The sequence below is a fragment of the Podarcis erhardii genome, assembly GCF_964252035.2.
Source record: "Podarcis erhardii genome assembly, chromosome: 8".
NCBI classification, from domain to species: Eukaryota; Metazoa; Chordata; class Lepidosauria; order Squamata; family Lacertidae; genus Podarcis; species Podarcis erhardii.
The window spans coordinates 11,483,253-11,499,597 of record NC_138499.1 but is presented as its reverse complement, the minus strand read 5'-3'; the positions used below and the strand labels follow the sequence as shown (position 1 = coordinate 11,499,597).

General features: G+C 44.0%; 1 protein-coding gene across 4 annotated transcripts in view; it reads left to right on the top strand.

Moving 5' to 3' along the window:
• The window catches only part of EFR3A (EFR3 homolog A), an 89,707-nt gene that overhangs the window by 38,854 nt on the left and 34,508 nt on the right, over positions 1 to 16,345 (top strand). For all 4 annotated transcript variants that reach the window (XM_081874148.1, XM_081874149.1, XM_081874146.1 and 1 more), the window contains exons 8-12: positions 2,080 to 2,217; positions 3,567 to 3,645; positions 6,339 to 6,474; positions 11,840 to 12,004; positions 12,934 to 13,048. In XM_081874148.1, coding sequence (XP_081730274.1) covers positions 2,080 to 2,217; positions 3,567 to 3,645; positions 6,339 to 6,474; positions 11,840 to 12,004; positions 12,934 to 13,048 — 633 coding nt within the window. The remainder of the gene's footprint in view (positions 1 to 2,079; positions 2,218 to 3,566; positions 3,646 to 6,338; positions 6,475 to 11,839; positions 12,005 to 12,933; positions 13,049 to 16,345) is intronic.

Here is a 16,345-nt window from a genome sequence, read left to right as displayed (position 1 = left end):
GAGACTGAAGTTTGGGAAACCCTGACCTAAGATATAGCAGGTGGCAAACTGTGAAATGACTTCTTTGGTGATGGTTCCAGGCATGTCAATGGGACCCACATTTTTATCTTTACCGTGCCATGTAAAGCTGTTTTTCTTCTGCTTATTATTCTCCTGTACTCTTAAGAAATTAATTGCTTTTAGCTCTGCAAGCGTTGTCAATATTTTTCTGGGCTTGCATTTTTATTCTGTTGAGTGTGTTTAATGTAAGCTGTCCTAAAAGCATGAACGAACTGCTGCTCATACACTTCTAAAATAAAACGATTAAAGTTAAATGGTTCTCAGTCTCAGTTTTTCAGTTCCAAAGACAATCGTGGGTCTAGCTAGAGTTGGAGCGAGGGGATTTTTTCCACCCCGCTGCCCAAAGGGTGATTGTCATAGTTCAGTACTGAAAATCAAGGAAGGAAACATTTATAGTACAGAAGATTTAACAGTGGGAATGAGTTGTGGCCGAGTATTGGTTAATGTTGAATTGGATCTTTGGTTGCTTTTACCCACAGGGTCAGGAAACATAAATTCAGCCTGTTTAAAAGCCCCTTTCAGGTGCTGGTTAATTGTATCTATGGAAGGGTTGTGCCTGTGTTGACCTGGGTCAGTGCATTCCGACAAATGCAGTTACAACCCTTCCTGCAATGGGGAGCCCCATTATAGCACATGCATGCATCCTCTAAAAACTGAGACAAGCTACACTTTCCTCACAAGTATTCCTATGCAAATGTGTGGAGATTTAATTAGCTGATTGATTACAATTCAGGCAGTGGATCAACTAAGGCTTTCAAAATTGGTAATAAAAACAGAAATACGTGTGTTAAATTTTAACTCAACCGCTTTGAAATCCTTGTTTGGACATTGCGAATACTCCACCCGAAAAGGCTAATTTCACACGATCGACCCTCTGGATGCACATATAATAAAGAGCTTGAAAACAGTGTTTATGGATTGTTGAACTGTTGGCCTCAGACAGTGCAAGCAATAAGTTTCTCGTCTCATTTTCCTTTTGGATATTATGACTCTTTGCATATGGAGGCATTGCAGAGAGAAGCATCTTGAAGAGTGGGAGGAATAAGCAGATGGTGGAGGCAGATGGCCGTGTGTAGGAGAAAATAGTATCTGCAGCCCCACAGCGGAGGGATGGAAACACTTTCTCCACTTCAGGAAGAAGAAAACTTCAGGGTTGTTGTTTTCTTTCTTTCTTTTGGCAGCGATGTGACGCTGTGTGTCTTCTTAAAAAAACAGCCACTCACAACAGTGGATGCCCTGGTTTGATGAATTGCATTAATCATAATTAAGCATTGTGGGAATCACACAGGGTCCCTGGACGTTTCACCGTCTATTGATCCCTGTGCCACCACTTTATTTCTCGCTGCCACCACCCAGGCCCTACCTGGTACAATACTGAGTCCAGTCAGGGTTAAATTGGAACATAAACTTCTGTTTATTTATTGCAGTTTAACAAGCGTGTGGTTTCATAGACGGTATCGGTCAATTACAATCATGGGGTGCCTATCCAGACCTATAACTTCTGCTACCCGCTCTCACTCACTAAACCACCTCTCAGATATTTACTTGTCTTCCTAGCCCCTAACTGATCCTGACTCAGCTTATTTCGCTACACTAACTCAACCTACCCACAGACTCTATCCCAATTCACTCCCACTCCAACCAACCACCCAGCTCCCAATGAACTCCTTCCTTCGCTCCTCCCAGAGCTGGTTTTATAGTCCCTCTGGCTCCACCCCCTGGGTTCTGATTGGGTAACCTGTTTAACTATTTCACCTCCAGCACTCTCATATGTTAACATCACAAGTATATCATGGAATCACAGAATTGTAAAGTTGGCAGGGTCTCCTTCTGCTAGGCCATGCCGGTCCGGCCTGCACAGCAGTGTTGGAAGCTGTATGTGACATGTACCTCTTGAGTTGTTTGTGTTTGTGTGTCCATTCTTGGTTGATGACTTGGAAAGATGACTTGGTTGGACACAACCATGCATGCATATGCGTGAATTTAAAATAACTTAGAGGGCATATGGTTTTGTTTCAGTCGGATCTGCCCCTCTTCGTCAGCCTCAGGAGGGGAAAAAGAGGAAAACCCCTCGGCACTGTCTGAGAATTGTTTCAGGGAACTGCTCGGCCGAGCAACATACGGCAACATGAACCATGCTGTCAGGCCGGTTTTTGCGTGAGTAGGAGATCTGTTTGTATGTGTGTGTGTGTGTGTGTAAAAAGAAAGAAAATGAAATGGCATCTGCAGTCTCACATTTGGGACTGCACAAAAAGAAGCTGATGTGCAGAATCCTATGGGCCACATCTGTTCTCTTGGGGGATACTGAGGGTGGACCACTCCCCCCAAAAGAAACCACAATATAGAAGCTCAGTTGTCCTCTTGAATCAGAGCCAGAAGCTTACACCCAGTCATGTGAGTAGCTGCAACAGTTTGGGATGGGGGAGAAATTCCAACCAGTTTGCATTTCAATGTGTATCTATTCAAATTGCGCTTCTTGAAATAATATGTGAACCCAACCACATCTACCTTTTCTAAACGTGCTCTTCTCCAAATTCTGCAATGCCGTTCTCCAACCAAATTATGCAACTATAAAAATCTATAATGACGGAAAACGACTTGACAAAAAGTGCAATATATTAACGTAATGATTTCGAAAATGGGTACCGTATTTTTCGCCATATAGGACGCACCTGATCATAGGATGCCGCTTGTTTTAGAGGGAGAGAACAAAGGGGGAAAAAATCTCTCCCTCTCTGCGCAGCGCCCCTTCAGCAAAGCGGCAGGAGAAACAGAGCCCCTTCCATTTCTCCTCCTGCTTCGCTGAAGGGGCGCTACGCAGCTCTTCCTCTCCCACATTCAGTGAAGGCAACCCGAAGCCTCCGGAGCATGGCGGGAGTTCCTGCTGCGCTCCGGAGGCTTCGGGTTCCTTTCGCTGAAGCCAGGAGAGCAGGACTCTCCTGGCTTCAGCGAAAGGAGAGGCGAAAGGAGCAGCCTTCCCGCTGCTCCCCGAGCTAGTCGGGGCTGGCGGGGGAACCCGGGTCCCCCCCCCCAGCCCCAGGGACCACACATTCGCCCCATAAGACGCACAGACATTTCCCCTTAGATTTTAAGAGGGAAAAAGTGTGTCTTATGGAGCAAAAAATACGGTACGTTAGGCAGAAATGCAAACAAAACCTGTGTATTAGGAGAAATATGCATGGCGAGGCTCTCAATTTTTTTATGAGGCTTAAAAAAACAAAGTAAAATTGCAAGCTGATGCAAAAATGTAGAGAAGTGAATTGAAGATTAGAAAAACGAGAAAGGGATAGACTGAAATTGGCATATGCATCGACCCACAGACGCAGCACAGTGGTTTGTAGGACTGGGTCATAAGATGTGTTCACTGCTGTCATATAATTGCTCACATTCAGGAATAACTTGATAGTGTTTAGGTCCCATTTGCTCTGAGCACAATGCAAAACAATGTTTGGATTAGGGGTAGTTTGGTTTAATTTATTTCATTATATTATGCTTTATCTTCTTAGACATTTGGACCACCACAGACTGTGGGATCCCAACGAATTTGCTGTCGCCATTTTCAAAATCATCATGTACTCAATACAGGTAAGGTTTATTTCTCTAACTCTGTCATTTGAAGCAAAACCCAAGGAGGCAGATGTTCTTTGATGACAATCACTCATTGTTTAAATAACAGAAGGCCCCAAAATGCTACCAAATCCCTTCTCCTTCTGAGAAAATGTCAGACACTTACACATTAAATTGGTGCTCCAGAGATAGTTGTTACTCCCCCCCCCCCCCGATCTGAAACATTTGGCTCCCAAGAAAGGCAGCTGTGTTCATCTTCCTAAGCAGCAAATTGTCTTTTAAACAGATACTTGACATCTGTGTTGAAATCTCTTTTAGACACTTGACTTTCTTCTCCAACCCGAATCCCCATTCGCTTTAAGTAAATTTTTTGCATAGCTGTACAATGCAAGAGCAACTGTAATAATAGAATAATAGAACTGTTGAGTTGGAAAGGACCCCCAAAGGGTCGTCTATAATAATAATTTATTATTTGTACACCGCCCATCTGGCTGGGTTTCCCCAGCCACTCTGGACGGCTTCCAACAAAGATTAAAAATACATTAAAATGTCACACATTTAATAATAATAATAATAATAATAATAATAATAATAATAATAATAATTTATTATTTATACCCTGCCCATCTGGCTGGGCTTCCCCAGCCACTCTGGGCGGCTTCCAAGAAATATTAAAATACTGTAATACATCAAACATTAAAAGCCTCCCTAAACAGGGCTGCCTTCAGATGTCTTCTAAAAGTCTGGTAGTTGTTGTTCTCTTTGACATCTGGTGGGAGGGTGTTCCACAGGGTGGGTGCCACTACCAAGAAGGCCCTCTGCCTAGTTCCCTGTAACTTGGCTTCTCTCAGTGAGGGACCCGCCAGAAGGCCCTTGGGGCTGGACCTCAGTGTCTGGGCAGAACGATGGGGGTGGAGACGCTCTTTCAGGTATACTGGGCTGAGGCCGTTTAGTCCAGCCCCCTGCAATGCAGGAATCTCAACATACAACCAGTCCTTGAGAACTCTCTGTGTCACAGTGAGTCAGTGCATCTGACTGTTAACCAGAAGGTTGGAGCGGAGCTTTGAGCCTATTCAGGGATGGCTGTGGGCCAGATTGCTGCATTGGATTGGACTAGATTACCCCCAGGGTCCTTTCCAGCTCTACAGTCCCATGATTCTAAGTGTATGGAGCCTTCAGTAGCTTCAAAATGTAAACGGATGATCTCCTAACTCTGATGGAATGGTGCAAGTGCATAGACCTGTTCCTGAAGGATTCATACTCAAAGGCCTACCTATGGGTTGGCAAAACCGGCTGCTGCAGGCCCTGGGGACATGCACACACACACACACCACCTATGGTGGTGGACCACTGCTGTCATAGTGAGATCTAATGTGGCTGAAGCTTCTGCTCCTTCATGCACCGCAACACCTTCATGCACCACAACACCGCAACAAAAAGGTGTGTGGCAAAGTCTTTTTCTGTCCCCCACCCCCCGGGAGATGGGATGATGATACAGTTATTTAACAAGGTCACAAGGGACCCTATGCACGATGGATACCATTCAGTTTTGTGGCACAAATAAATGGGTTTGGTTTCAGTATTTAAAGCCCTAAACGTCCAGCTCCGAGGGCCTTCTGGCGGTTCCCTCACTGCGAGAAGTGAGGTTACAGGGAACCAGGCAGAGGGCCTTCTCGGTAGTGGCGCCTGCCCTGTGGAACATCTTCCCATGTATCTGAATTTTAGAAGGCATCTGAAGGCAGCCCTGTTTAGGGAAGTTTTTAATGTTTGATGTCTTATCGTGTTTTTAATATTCTGTTGGGAGGTGCCCAGTATGGCTGGGGAAACCCAGACAAATGGGCATGGTATTATTATTATTATTATTATTATTATTATTATTATTATTATTAGGCCAGAGTCCATAATTCTTTCTTAACTGCATCTTTCCACATGATCCCATCCCCTTTGGTGGGTTAACATCACATTTTGAGGAATATCAGGGACTTTCTTATACTGAGTGAAACCATTGGACCAGTAGATCAATATTGTCTACACTGGCTCTGCAGGATTTTTTCTGCCAAGAATTTAACCTGAGACCTTCTGCATGCAAAGCAGATTCTCCACCGCTAAGCTGTGGTCCTCCCCCAAGATCTTGCTCTGGGTATCAACTCCTCTTGAACCCAGTTTTGCTGAAGCCCATGATATAAGTATGTTGCACCAATGGCAGACTTTGGTAATCTGGGCAATCTGGTTCCTTGTGTGAGGATAAAATTTGGTGCCCTCAAGTGGATCTCCTCAGTTATGGATCTTCTGAATTTTGCACCTCTTCAGATCAACACCTGTTGTGGGGGAACAGCCTGCACCACCCTAAATCTGACGCTGGTTGCACATTTTCACCTGCTTGCTGCACCCTTTATATTTAATTAATATGTGGGGGCCCAAACTATCTATCTATCTATCTATCTATCTATCTATCTATCTATCTATCTATCTATCTATCTCTATATCTACCTATCTATCTATCTATCTATCTATCTATCTACCTATTATCTAGGAGTGGGGCAAGGGAATAGAGATCTTTGTGTACAGCAGGTAAAAATGTTGTCAACACCAGTTAAGTGTTTCCTCAGGCAGTTTGCATGAGAAAGAGAGAAAGAGCAGTTGGAATTAAAGATCACAGGAAGCAGATTTTAATTTACAATTGAAACCGACAAGTATTTTTTGGTTTCTAGGCGCAGTACTCTCATCATGTTATACAAGAAATTCTGGCACACCTGGATTCTCGCAGGAGAGATTTCCCCCGAGTCCGAGCGGGTATCATCCAGGCCCTTTTGCAAGCAGTGGCCATTGCTGCAAAAGGTTCCATAGGTAAGTGCCGTGCTATGAGCATATCTGGGCGGGACTGGACACTAGTTCTCCATCATGTTGAGAGCAGCAAGACTGCATCTGCTCAAGGGCATCGTTCATATTCATGTGGAAATAGGATGTGTGTTGTGATTGTGATGAAGTAGAGCGGGGATGTCTAGCAGGCCTATCGCGATCTATTGGTAGATCTCAGGGAGGTTTTGATAGATTGCAGTCGATCGCTGGTTAACAACAACAACAACAACAACAACAACAACAATTTATTATTTATACCCTGCCCATCTGGCTGGGTTTCCCCAGCCACTCTGGGCTGCTTCCAACAAAATATAAAAATACAGTGGTCTGTTAAACATTAAAAGCTTCCCTAAACAGGGCTGCCTTCAGATGTCTTCTAAAAGTCTGGTACTTGTTTTTCTCTTTGACATCTGATGGGAGGGCCTTCCACAGGGCGGGCGCCACTACCGAGAAGGCCCTCTGCCTGGTTCCCTGTAACGTGGCTTCTCGCAGTTAGGGAACCACCAGAAGGCCCTTGGAGCTGGACCTCAGTGTCCGGGCAGAACGATGGGGGTGGAGATGCTCCTTCAGGTATTCCCTTTCCTCAGTGGTGGTAAAATAGAATCAGGCCCCGCCCCCTCGGCCTGCCCTCCATTGTTGCAGGATCTCAGCAACTTTTCCCTGAACACGCCCCCTCTCTGAGGAGTTGGCCATCCTTGAAATAGAGATACTCTCTCCCCTATACTGGAGAAATCAGCTCCCCGATTTTGGTCTGTGTCTACTGACTTTTATGTACATAGGTTTTATTTGTACGTTCCATCGCCAAATGGACATGCAAGGACATTGGAGGTGGGTTAGGATACCAGACTAATAAAAAGAACAATTACGTATTTCTTCTCTGCAATGTGATGAGCTGGATCGGGAAAGAAATATTGCCTTCCTTCCTCACTGAAATGTCTGGTTTTATATGTGTGTTAGATTTCTGTCCTGCCTCTACTCCCAAAGAAGGCCAGGGCTCCTTGAAACAGATGCAAATGGTTGCAAATGATTTAATAATCTAATAAGTAAAAACAGCCCCATGATTTTCAGTCTAGACTTGAATTACTTTATTTTATTATAATTGTTTTGATACTATTCATATTTTTTCTCTGCCCATCCACTATTAATGACAAAAACCCCTTTAATTCTTGATTTACGTTATGGAGTGTTTGTTTTATTATTTTTTAATATTTAAAAGGATGCCATCATTTTTTAAGTCCCCAAAAGAACATTTTTATATTTGCAGTTGCAGATCAAACAACAGGTTGTGAAAGCATCGTCAGATGTGTGGAGGGGAAAAAAATAAAAGAACAAACCAGTGACTCATTTCAAAGTCACACTAATTATGGTGCAATCGAGCCAATTCCCTCATCTGTGTATTTTCATTTGGGAGCATGCACAAATTGCTCCCAGTTGGGAGCCCTGACCGGCTAACAATGAACAGTAGTCTGGCACGATGTGTGTGTACTAGCTCATCAGCGCTTTGGGGAACAGCGAACAATAATATAAATTGCAAATCCCCAAAATGATGGTGAGCTCGTGGTGGCGGTTTTCAGAAAGGCGTAAATAGCCACGGCTGGAGGGGAGGAGTATGTTTGGAACACCCCCTAATTTAAAGTTGCAGCAGAATGATGATTTGGTCAACATTTCCAGAGCTCTTAAGGCTGATTTGGTTTAACTCCAGGAATTCTGGAGGTGGCAATGGGAGGGTCGGGTGATAAACGTGTCTGGTTATAAGGCCAGGAGATAGTTGGCGGCAAAAAGCAAATCATTGGGGTGGGAGTAGTGCGCTGAACTTTGGTTTTGACTTAATTTGATTTATTGCATTTCGATGCCTCTTATCATCATCATCATCATCATCACTAATCTATAAAGCAATATTAACAAATAGCAATTAAAAAAGAAGCTAAACGCTGTTCTCACACACTTTCCCCCCACCAATGACTCAGAATCTTTCAGTCTGTTTAGTTCATTAACATAAACACACACACACACACACACACACACACACACATTGATTATACAGGTGTTGTAGAAATTTAAATGGGGTTCCTAGAATGTAGCTCTCCCTTCCAGAAACCCAAAAGGAGCGGATATAGGCTCCAAACAAAAAGTTAGGCCTTTTAAAAGTTGGGGGGGTGGGCAACACGAAGCGGAGCACGGGGCTGATCAGGCTCTGTGGCAAAACGGCGACGAAGTGAGCAGCCTACGGTCCTTTAAAGCGGACGAAACGGTTGAATGGGGTGGGGGTTCCTTACGGCGCATTGCGTGCAGCGCACGGGTAGCCGGGGAGTGAGGAGATCGGGGAGAAACAGCGACCAAGAGACCAAACCTGCAAAAAAGACCTGAAAGAGCAGCATAAGTAAACCAAGCACACTAACCTAAAGCAAAGTATACAAACCACAGCAAACGTGAGGGCTGGCCAGCAAAAGAGGGCGAGCCCCGGCCGCGCTGGCCCTAAATAGGGCAGGCCACGCCCCCCAGCCACCCGATTGGCTGGCTGGGTGGGCGACACGGCCGGGATTCCCCTGCTCTCGCGGGGGCTGCAAACCAGCCCCCGCGCACGTGGGGTGGGCGTGATGCCCGCAACCCCATCTCCTTGCCAGGTCCCGGAAGTGGCTTTATTGAAATATAAATGCACATAGGGACAGCGTCAAAAGTAAGGAGAAGGCACATACACACAAAAACCCCCAAATTTTCACTACAGCCAACCAAAGACAACCAACCACATCCTAGGCCACCCCCAACCTCTCTCATCACCAAAGAAATACAACAAGCCAATAGTTAGAGAACTCACACAAGTGGCGCTGGCACAAAACCCCACACATACACTAAGTAGAGGAACAGAAGTATTGCCATCCCACCCCACTCACCGTTCCCCCCTCCCTCTCTCTCCTTCCTAACCTATCACTGTATGTAGCACAAATGTCTCATAACAAATGAAACTGATCTGTGGAAAACGCAACTTGGAAAAAAAAGAGACAATGCATGTATTTTTGTAAACTAAGAAATTTTAAATAAAAATATATTTTAAAAATGTAAGCAGAAGGCTGCAAGCAACCACATCCAAAACAATGTTTCTGAAACGCTTCCAGATTGCACACGTGATTTCTATTCGCTAATCAAAGGGTCACAGCAATCTTATCAATTGCAACCCAATGCCGTCAGCCTGAACCAATCAAAACCATTTGGCTCTTCAAATCAGCCCTCATCATAATATCCTGTGATTACATATAATCATTTTTCCATGTCTTTCTTTATTAAGAGTCAGACTAATTTTCCTATTCATTAAATGTCTCCCAATATCCTCTTTCATCTGTCTACAAAACAATTCAAGATTAATCACAATTGCCATGCCTAGCTGATTCTCTGTTCATACATACAATGGCCACCATAGATTCTAACAGGTTATTCTTTCCAGTGTTCTGGAATGGGCATTTGCAACACACACAGCCTAAAAGCAGCTAGTTCTGTACTGTAAAAGGCAGGCACAGCCCTCTTCAGTTTACCTAGAGCATAGGCTCAAAAGAAAACGGAATCATCAGAATGGTACAGTTTTATGAAATTATCATTTTCTCCATCACAGGAGGACCCTGCTCTGATAGAAATACCTATAATATAATATAATATAATATAATATAATATAATATAATACAGTGGTACCTCAAGTTACATACGCTTCAGGTTACATACGCTTCAGGTTACAGACTCTGCTAACCCAGAAATATTACCTCAGGTTACGAACTTTGCTTCAGGATGAGAACAGAAATCTTGCTCCGGCAGCACGGCGGCAGCGGGAGGCCCCATTAGCTAAAGTGGTACCTCAGGTTAAGAACAGTTTCAGGTTAAGAACGGACCTCTGGAACGAATTAAGTACTTAACCCGAGGTACCACTGTACCTATAACAGAGACATATTTTAACTTACAAGTTATTAAGTTAAACCTGTGGCCTGTCCAGGGCCAGATTTAGGTTTGATGAGGCCCTAAGCTACTGAAGGTAATGGGACCCTTTACATGTCCAGCTGTTCTTTGTCAACAACAAATGGTTGCTGTTTTTTGTGTTGAATATATGCTATATGGTAATTTATAGGCTTAATAGATATCTAAAGCCATTTGGCACTGTTGCTGTATGTAGGTTTTATTTTCTTTCTTTTTTATCTTATATTTTGGAAAAGTACATCCAGTGTTTTTTTCCTTTACATTTTTTGGGGGGCCCCAAGAGAGTGGGGCCCTAAGTTATAGCTTGTTTAGCTTATACTGGACCCATCCCTCCGAAAAGTGGCAGTCAAGGCAGCAACCACCAGCAGTACAATTGCAACAAAATGCAACCATCTCAATGCCCTTGGGTTTATTCAGCTGCTTCCCTCTGGGCCTCTGCTGCTATAGCCAATGTTGCTTCATATTAGGGGGTGCGCATAACGGTTTGGACTTGATGGTCTGGGTCTGCACTGAGCGACTTGCTGCCGGCGGAACAAGCAAGGAGACTCCAGCTCTCTTGAGTCAGCTCCAAGTTGCAGATGCCCCATAGGGAATAGGCCCAAACCTGAGCCCCAGTTACCACCATGATCGACAAGAAGATGGCAACTTTGGCTTTGTTGAGGTTTTAGCCCTTGTTGCAGACCCCCATGCTCTTTGTCCAGGCAATACAGGTCGACACACAGGAGTCACAATAACAACAAGGCCTTCTGCCTGTCCTGGGACTTTATTGAGATCCCCTCTTGAGGCAGCCATAGATGCCCATATCTTGGCCTGGTCCCAGTGTGCTTGGTGGGTTCCAGCTAAGGGGTCACTCACTTCTGAGTCCTTTGACTCCCCAGTAGTTGCTTGCTGTAGGCTGTGGGGTTTGGGGAGGGACAGTTTTAGCGGTCCTCTGGGTGGCAGTTTTAGGACCTTCAAAGGTCACAGCCAATGAGCTCATTCCCCAATTATACCTTTGGCGGTGGAAAGCAAATAAAAAGTGGAGAATGGCATCTCCATTAATGGTCCGTGACTCTCAGCGCATTTAGCTGAAGACAACATCTGTGTAGAATTTTTTCACTTTTTTGTGTTTAAGAAAGCTGAAGTAAGATGCCTCCATTCTTGACAATGTCCACTTGAAACAGAGAATCCAACATTTAAGAACACGAGAAGAGCTGGGTTGCTGGATCAGGCCAAAGGCCCACCTAGTCTAGCATTTGTTGCTCACAGTGGCCAACCAGATGAGTGCAACATCACACTCGCTGCCTCTGATTCAAAGCCACTGGTATTCAAAGACGTACTTCTCCAAAATTTGGGTCCCAGTGACCCACCCTTTCGTTCCCAAAGGTTGAAGCCGTTGGTTTTCGTCTCTCCACAGGCCCAACTGTCTTAGAAGTGTTTAACACCTTACTGAAGCATCTGCGTTTCAGCGTCGATTTCGAATTAAGTGACAGGCGCAGCTCAGTGAGCAGTGCCAGCTTCAATGCAAGTGCCAAGGAAAATGATGAGAGAATTGTCCAGAATGCTATCATTCAAACAATTGGTGAGTAATTTTAAATAGTTTTAAGGTTTCATTTGTCGGGTGGAGGCAAAACCAGTCCTCTGAACCACCCCAGGATCTTCGGGTACAGGGCAGTATACAGATGTAAAATAAATAAAAGCAGCCATGATAATGATTTTAAAAATCATCATCATCATTATTGTTATTAAGGTGGGACATGGAGGTGAAGAGCATGTAATATTATTATTAGTAGTAGTATTACAATTATTTTGTTGTCTCCAATGCTAGTCCTACTTAGAGACACATTTGACTAACTTAGGTCCATTAATTTCCATGAGTCTACTCTTGAGTAAAACTTAGCTGAAGGTTTTTACTTATTACATTTGCTAGCAACTTTATGCAAAAAAAAAAAAAAAAAAAAAAGAAGTCTCAAGGCAACTTAAGCTGAAATACAACATACTAAAAACTAGGAAAACCAGAAAACGCCAAAAATGCTCATCCAGCGACATAACAATGGCAAATAATAAAATAAAATAAGGACTTTTCAAAATTTCACAGTCTCTAGTCCTGATGTAGGAGTAATCCACATACAGTAACCCCTTCGGATGCTGTTTGACTAAAACTCCCATCAGCCCCAGTCAGTAAGGCTGATGGTTGGGAATGATGGGAGTTGTAGTCCATTTGGAGAGCACCACATTGGCCACATCTGTCCTAATGCATGTTATCTGGAATATTTTGGGTTTCTTTTTCTTCTTAAAATCTAACAAATCATAACAGGAGAGGGAATTTTTTTATATGCAAACCAAGGAAAATAGCAAAAAAAGAGAAGTAAAATCATATGCATAATAAAATCCAGCCTGGGGAGACAGAACAATTACCAATTGCTGGTTTTTCATTCGGGGCAGAAGAAAATCCATTGTTGTTTGTTAATATTTCTTTCTGGAATTAAAAAAAAATATTTTTACACCTAGGTTTCTTTGGAAGCAACCTGCCAGACTACCATCGGTCCGAGATTATGTTGTTCATTATGGGGAAAGTTCCTGTTCTGGGAGCAACTTCGCACACACTGGACACAAGCCAGTTTGGGTTTGTTCAAATTGCTACATATTTGGGGCTCCCAGTGGGAAATTTGTTTATCCTAAAAGAGGCAGAAATAAGGGATAGCATGCTTTGCATACAGGCTTGGATCCTGAATACTATGTGCAGATGGAAGCATATAGAGAAGGGGCTTTTCCTATTTGTCCTTCCCCTTTGCAGCTTCTTGCTTCCCCCTGTCAAAGAAATTCTCTGGAGAATCAGGAACACACACACACACACACACACACAAACCAGGTTGGCATAGGTCAAGGAGGAATCACTCAAAATGGTGTGGAGAGACTTTGCATGAACACAACCCAACTCTTAAAATAGCCCTATTCTTTTTAATCTGATTTCCATAGAGAAAAGTGTGTAGCCATAGGCAGTTTCCAATTTTGTCTGTGAAACGAATAACAACTGGAGAGAAATAGAATTGCATTATATATGGTGAAATATGGGTGGCGCTGTGGGTTAAACCACAGAGCCTAGGGCTTGCCGATCAGAAGATCAGCGGTTCAAATCCTCGCAACGGGGTGAGCTCCCATTGCTCGGTCCCTGCTCCTGCCAACCTAGCAGTTTGAAAGCACATCAAAGTGCAAGGAGATAAATCGGTACTGCTCTGGCGGGAAGGTAAACGGTGTTTCCATGCGCTGCTCTGGTTTGCCAGAAGCGGCTTAGTCATGCTGGCCACATGACCCGGAAGCTGTACGCCAGCTCCCTTGGCCAGTAAAGCGAGATGAGCGCCGCAACCCCAGATTCGTCCGCAACTGGACCTAATGGCCAGGGGTCCCTTTCCCTTTACCTGCACCAAAGCAAAAGTGTGTAAGAACATAAGCCCTGCTGGAAAAGGGCTCATGTAGCCCAGGATCCTGTTCTTACAGTGGCCAACCAGATCCCTGTGGGAAGCCTGCAAACAGAAGCAGAGCACAAGAGCCCCCTCCCCACCTGCAGTTCCCAGGAACTGGTATGGAGAGGCATACTGCCTCCATCTGTATAGGTAGAACTTAGCCAACATGGTGGTTGTTGTTGTTGTTTAGTCGTTTAGTCGTGTCCGACTCTTCGTGGCCCCATGGACCAGAGCACGCCAGGCACTCCTGTCTTCCACTGCCTCCCGCAGTTTGGTCAGACTCATGCTGGTAGCTTCGAAGACACTATCCAACCATCTCATCCTCTGTCGTCCCCTTCTCCTTGTGCCCTCCATCTTCCCCAACATCAGGGTCTTTTCCAGGGAGTCTTTTCTTCTCATGAGGTGGCCAAAGTATCGGAGCCTCAGCTTCAGGATTTGTCCTTCCAGTGAGCACTCAGGGCTGATTTCCTTAAGAATGGAGAGGTTTGATCTTCTTGCAGTCCATGGGACTCTCAAGACTCTCCTCCAGCACCATAATTCAAAAGCATCAATTCTTCGGTGATCTGCCTTCTTTATGGTCCAGCTCTCACTTCCATACATCACTACTGGGAAAACCATGGCTTTTACTATACGGACATTTGTTGGCAAGGTGATGTCTCTACTTTTTAAGATGCTGTCTAGGTTTGTCATTGCTTTCCTCCCAAGAAGCAGGCGTCTCTTAATTTCGTGGCTGCTGTCACCATCTGCAGTGATCATGGAGCCCAAGAAAGTAAAATCTCTCACTGCCTCCATTTCTTCTACTACATGGTTAGTGTAGCCTTATCTTCCACAAATTTGTCTAATCCTCTTTTGAAGCCATCCAAATTGCTGGTCATCACTACTTCCTTTGAGATTGAATTCCACAGTTCAACTGTGCGTCATTTGAAGAAATACTTCCTTTTATCGGTCCTGAACCTTCCAACCTTCAACTTCATTGGATGTTTCTGAGTTCTGGTCTAAGGAGAGAAGGAACAAAACATTTCTCTATCTAATTTCTCCTCTTGCACGCTCTTGCAGGTTGTAAACCTTATCTAGTCACCTACGGCTGGTGAGAATCTCTTTCTTGGTTGTTTTATTTTTCCCCTTTTATGCCACAACTAGCCGACATAGGTAGGTAAATATGGAGTTGCAGGCTACTAAGACTATTCAAGACCTAATAGCTTCTGTAGATTTCTTTGCAAGATTCTAATAAAAAAGCCATTATTTCCAACATCCGCCTTTTGCATCTCACCAGTCTCATTGGTGTTTGCCATCAGCTGTTTAAGATAAGTTTGCAAGTATGTTTTGAGAGATGTTTTTTATTATTGAACAAGAATACTTTGTTTTGTTTTACAGCAAGATTAGGGGGAAATCGTTTTTTCTTGTTTTACACTAGAATTTATTGGCTCACTGGGCCCTTTCCAGTCCTGCATTGCTATGTTGAGCCTTCCGATCACCTAACAAATTAATTTCCCTCTCCAATAATTCATGAGGGACCCGTCCAGCCATATAGAATGTGGTTAACTGAAAACACCTTCGGCTTTCTATAAAACTAAAAGTTCTGACCAGTGTGGTAGAAGGCTGCCTATTTTGGCCTCTATTGAAATGCTTTCTAGAGGAGAATGGTGCTGATAAAAGGGCTTCTGGTGGAAATGAATAATTCAGAATCATTCGGCTTCATTCTCTGCTCATCGATTTTCAGACGGGGAGTCACGAAGCAGCGAACTTAAGGCACTCGGGATGATTCCTGTTGTGATGGGAATTTTATTCCTCCGTAAATTCAAATTATCAATACATAGTTATATTTTATTCATTGCTTTTCTAAAGAAACCACCAGACTCCCATGGCTTTTTATTTTTCAGTTTTAATTAGGCATATCAGCCTCTATAACTCTTTATCGGTCTGGTTGTTTTCTGTGCTGCATACAAAGGAGCAGACCTCTCTTAGCCCTCTTGGTAATTTTTTTTTCTTTGAATGAGGCTAGCAAATGATGCATAATATACTATTGTGCAGCATCTTAAAAAGCAGAGACATCACCTTGCCAACAAAAGTCCGTATAGTTAAGGCCATGGTTTTATCAGGAGTGGAAGTGAGAGCTGGACCATAAAGAAGGCTGATCATTGAAGAATTGATGCTTTTGAATTATGGTGCTGGAGGGGACTCTTGAGAGTCCCATGGACTGCAAGAAGATCAAACCTATCATTCTGAAGGAAATCAGCCCTGAGTGCTCACTGGAAGGACAGATCATGCAGCTGAGGCTCCGATACTTTGGCCACCTCATGAGAAGAAAAGACTCCCTGGAAAAGACCCTGATGTTGGGGAAGATGGAGGGCACAAGGAGAAGGGGACGACAGAGGATGAGATGGTTGGATAGTGTCTTTGAAGCTACCAGCATGAGTCTGACCAAACTGCAGGAGGCAGTGGAAGACAGGAGTGCCTGG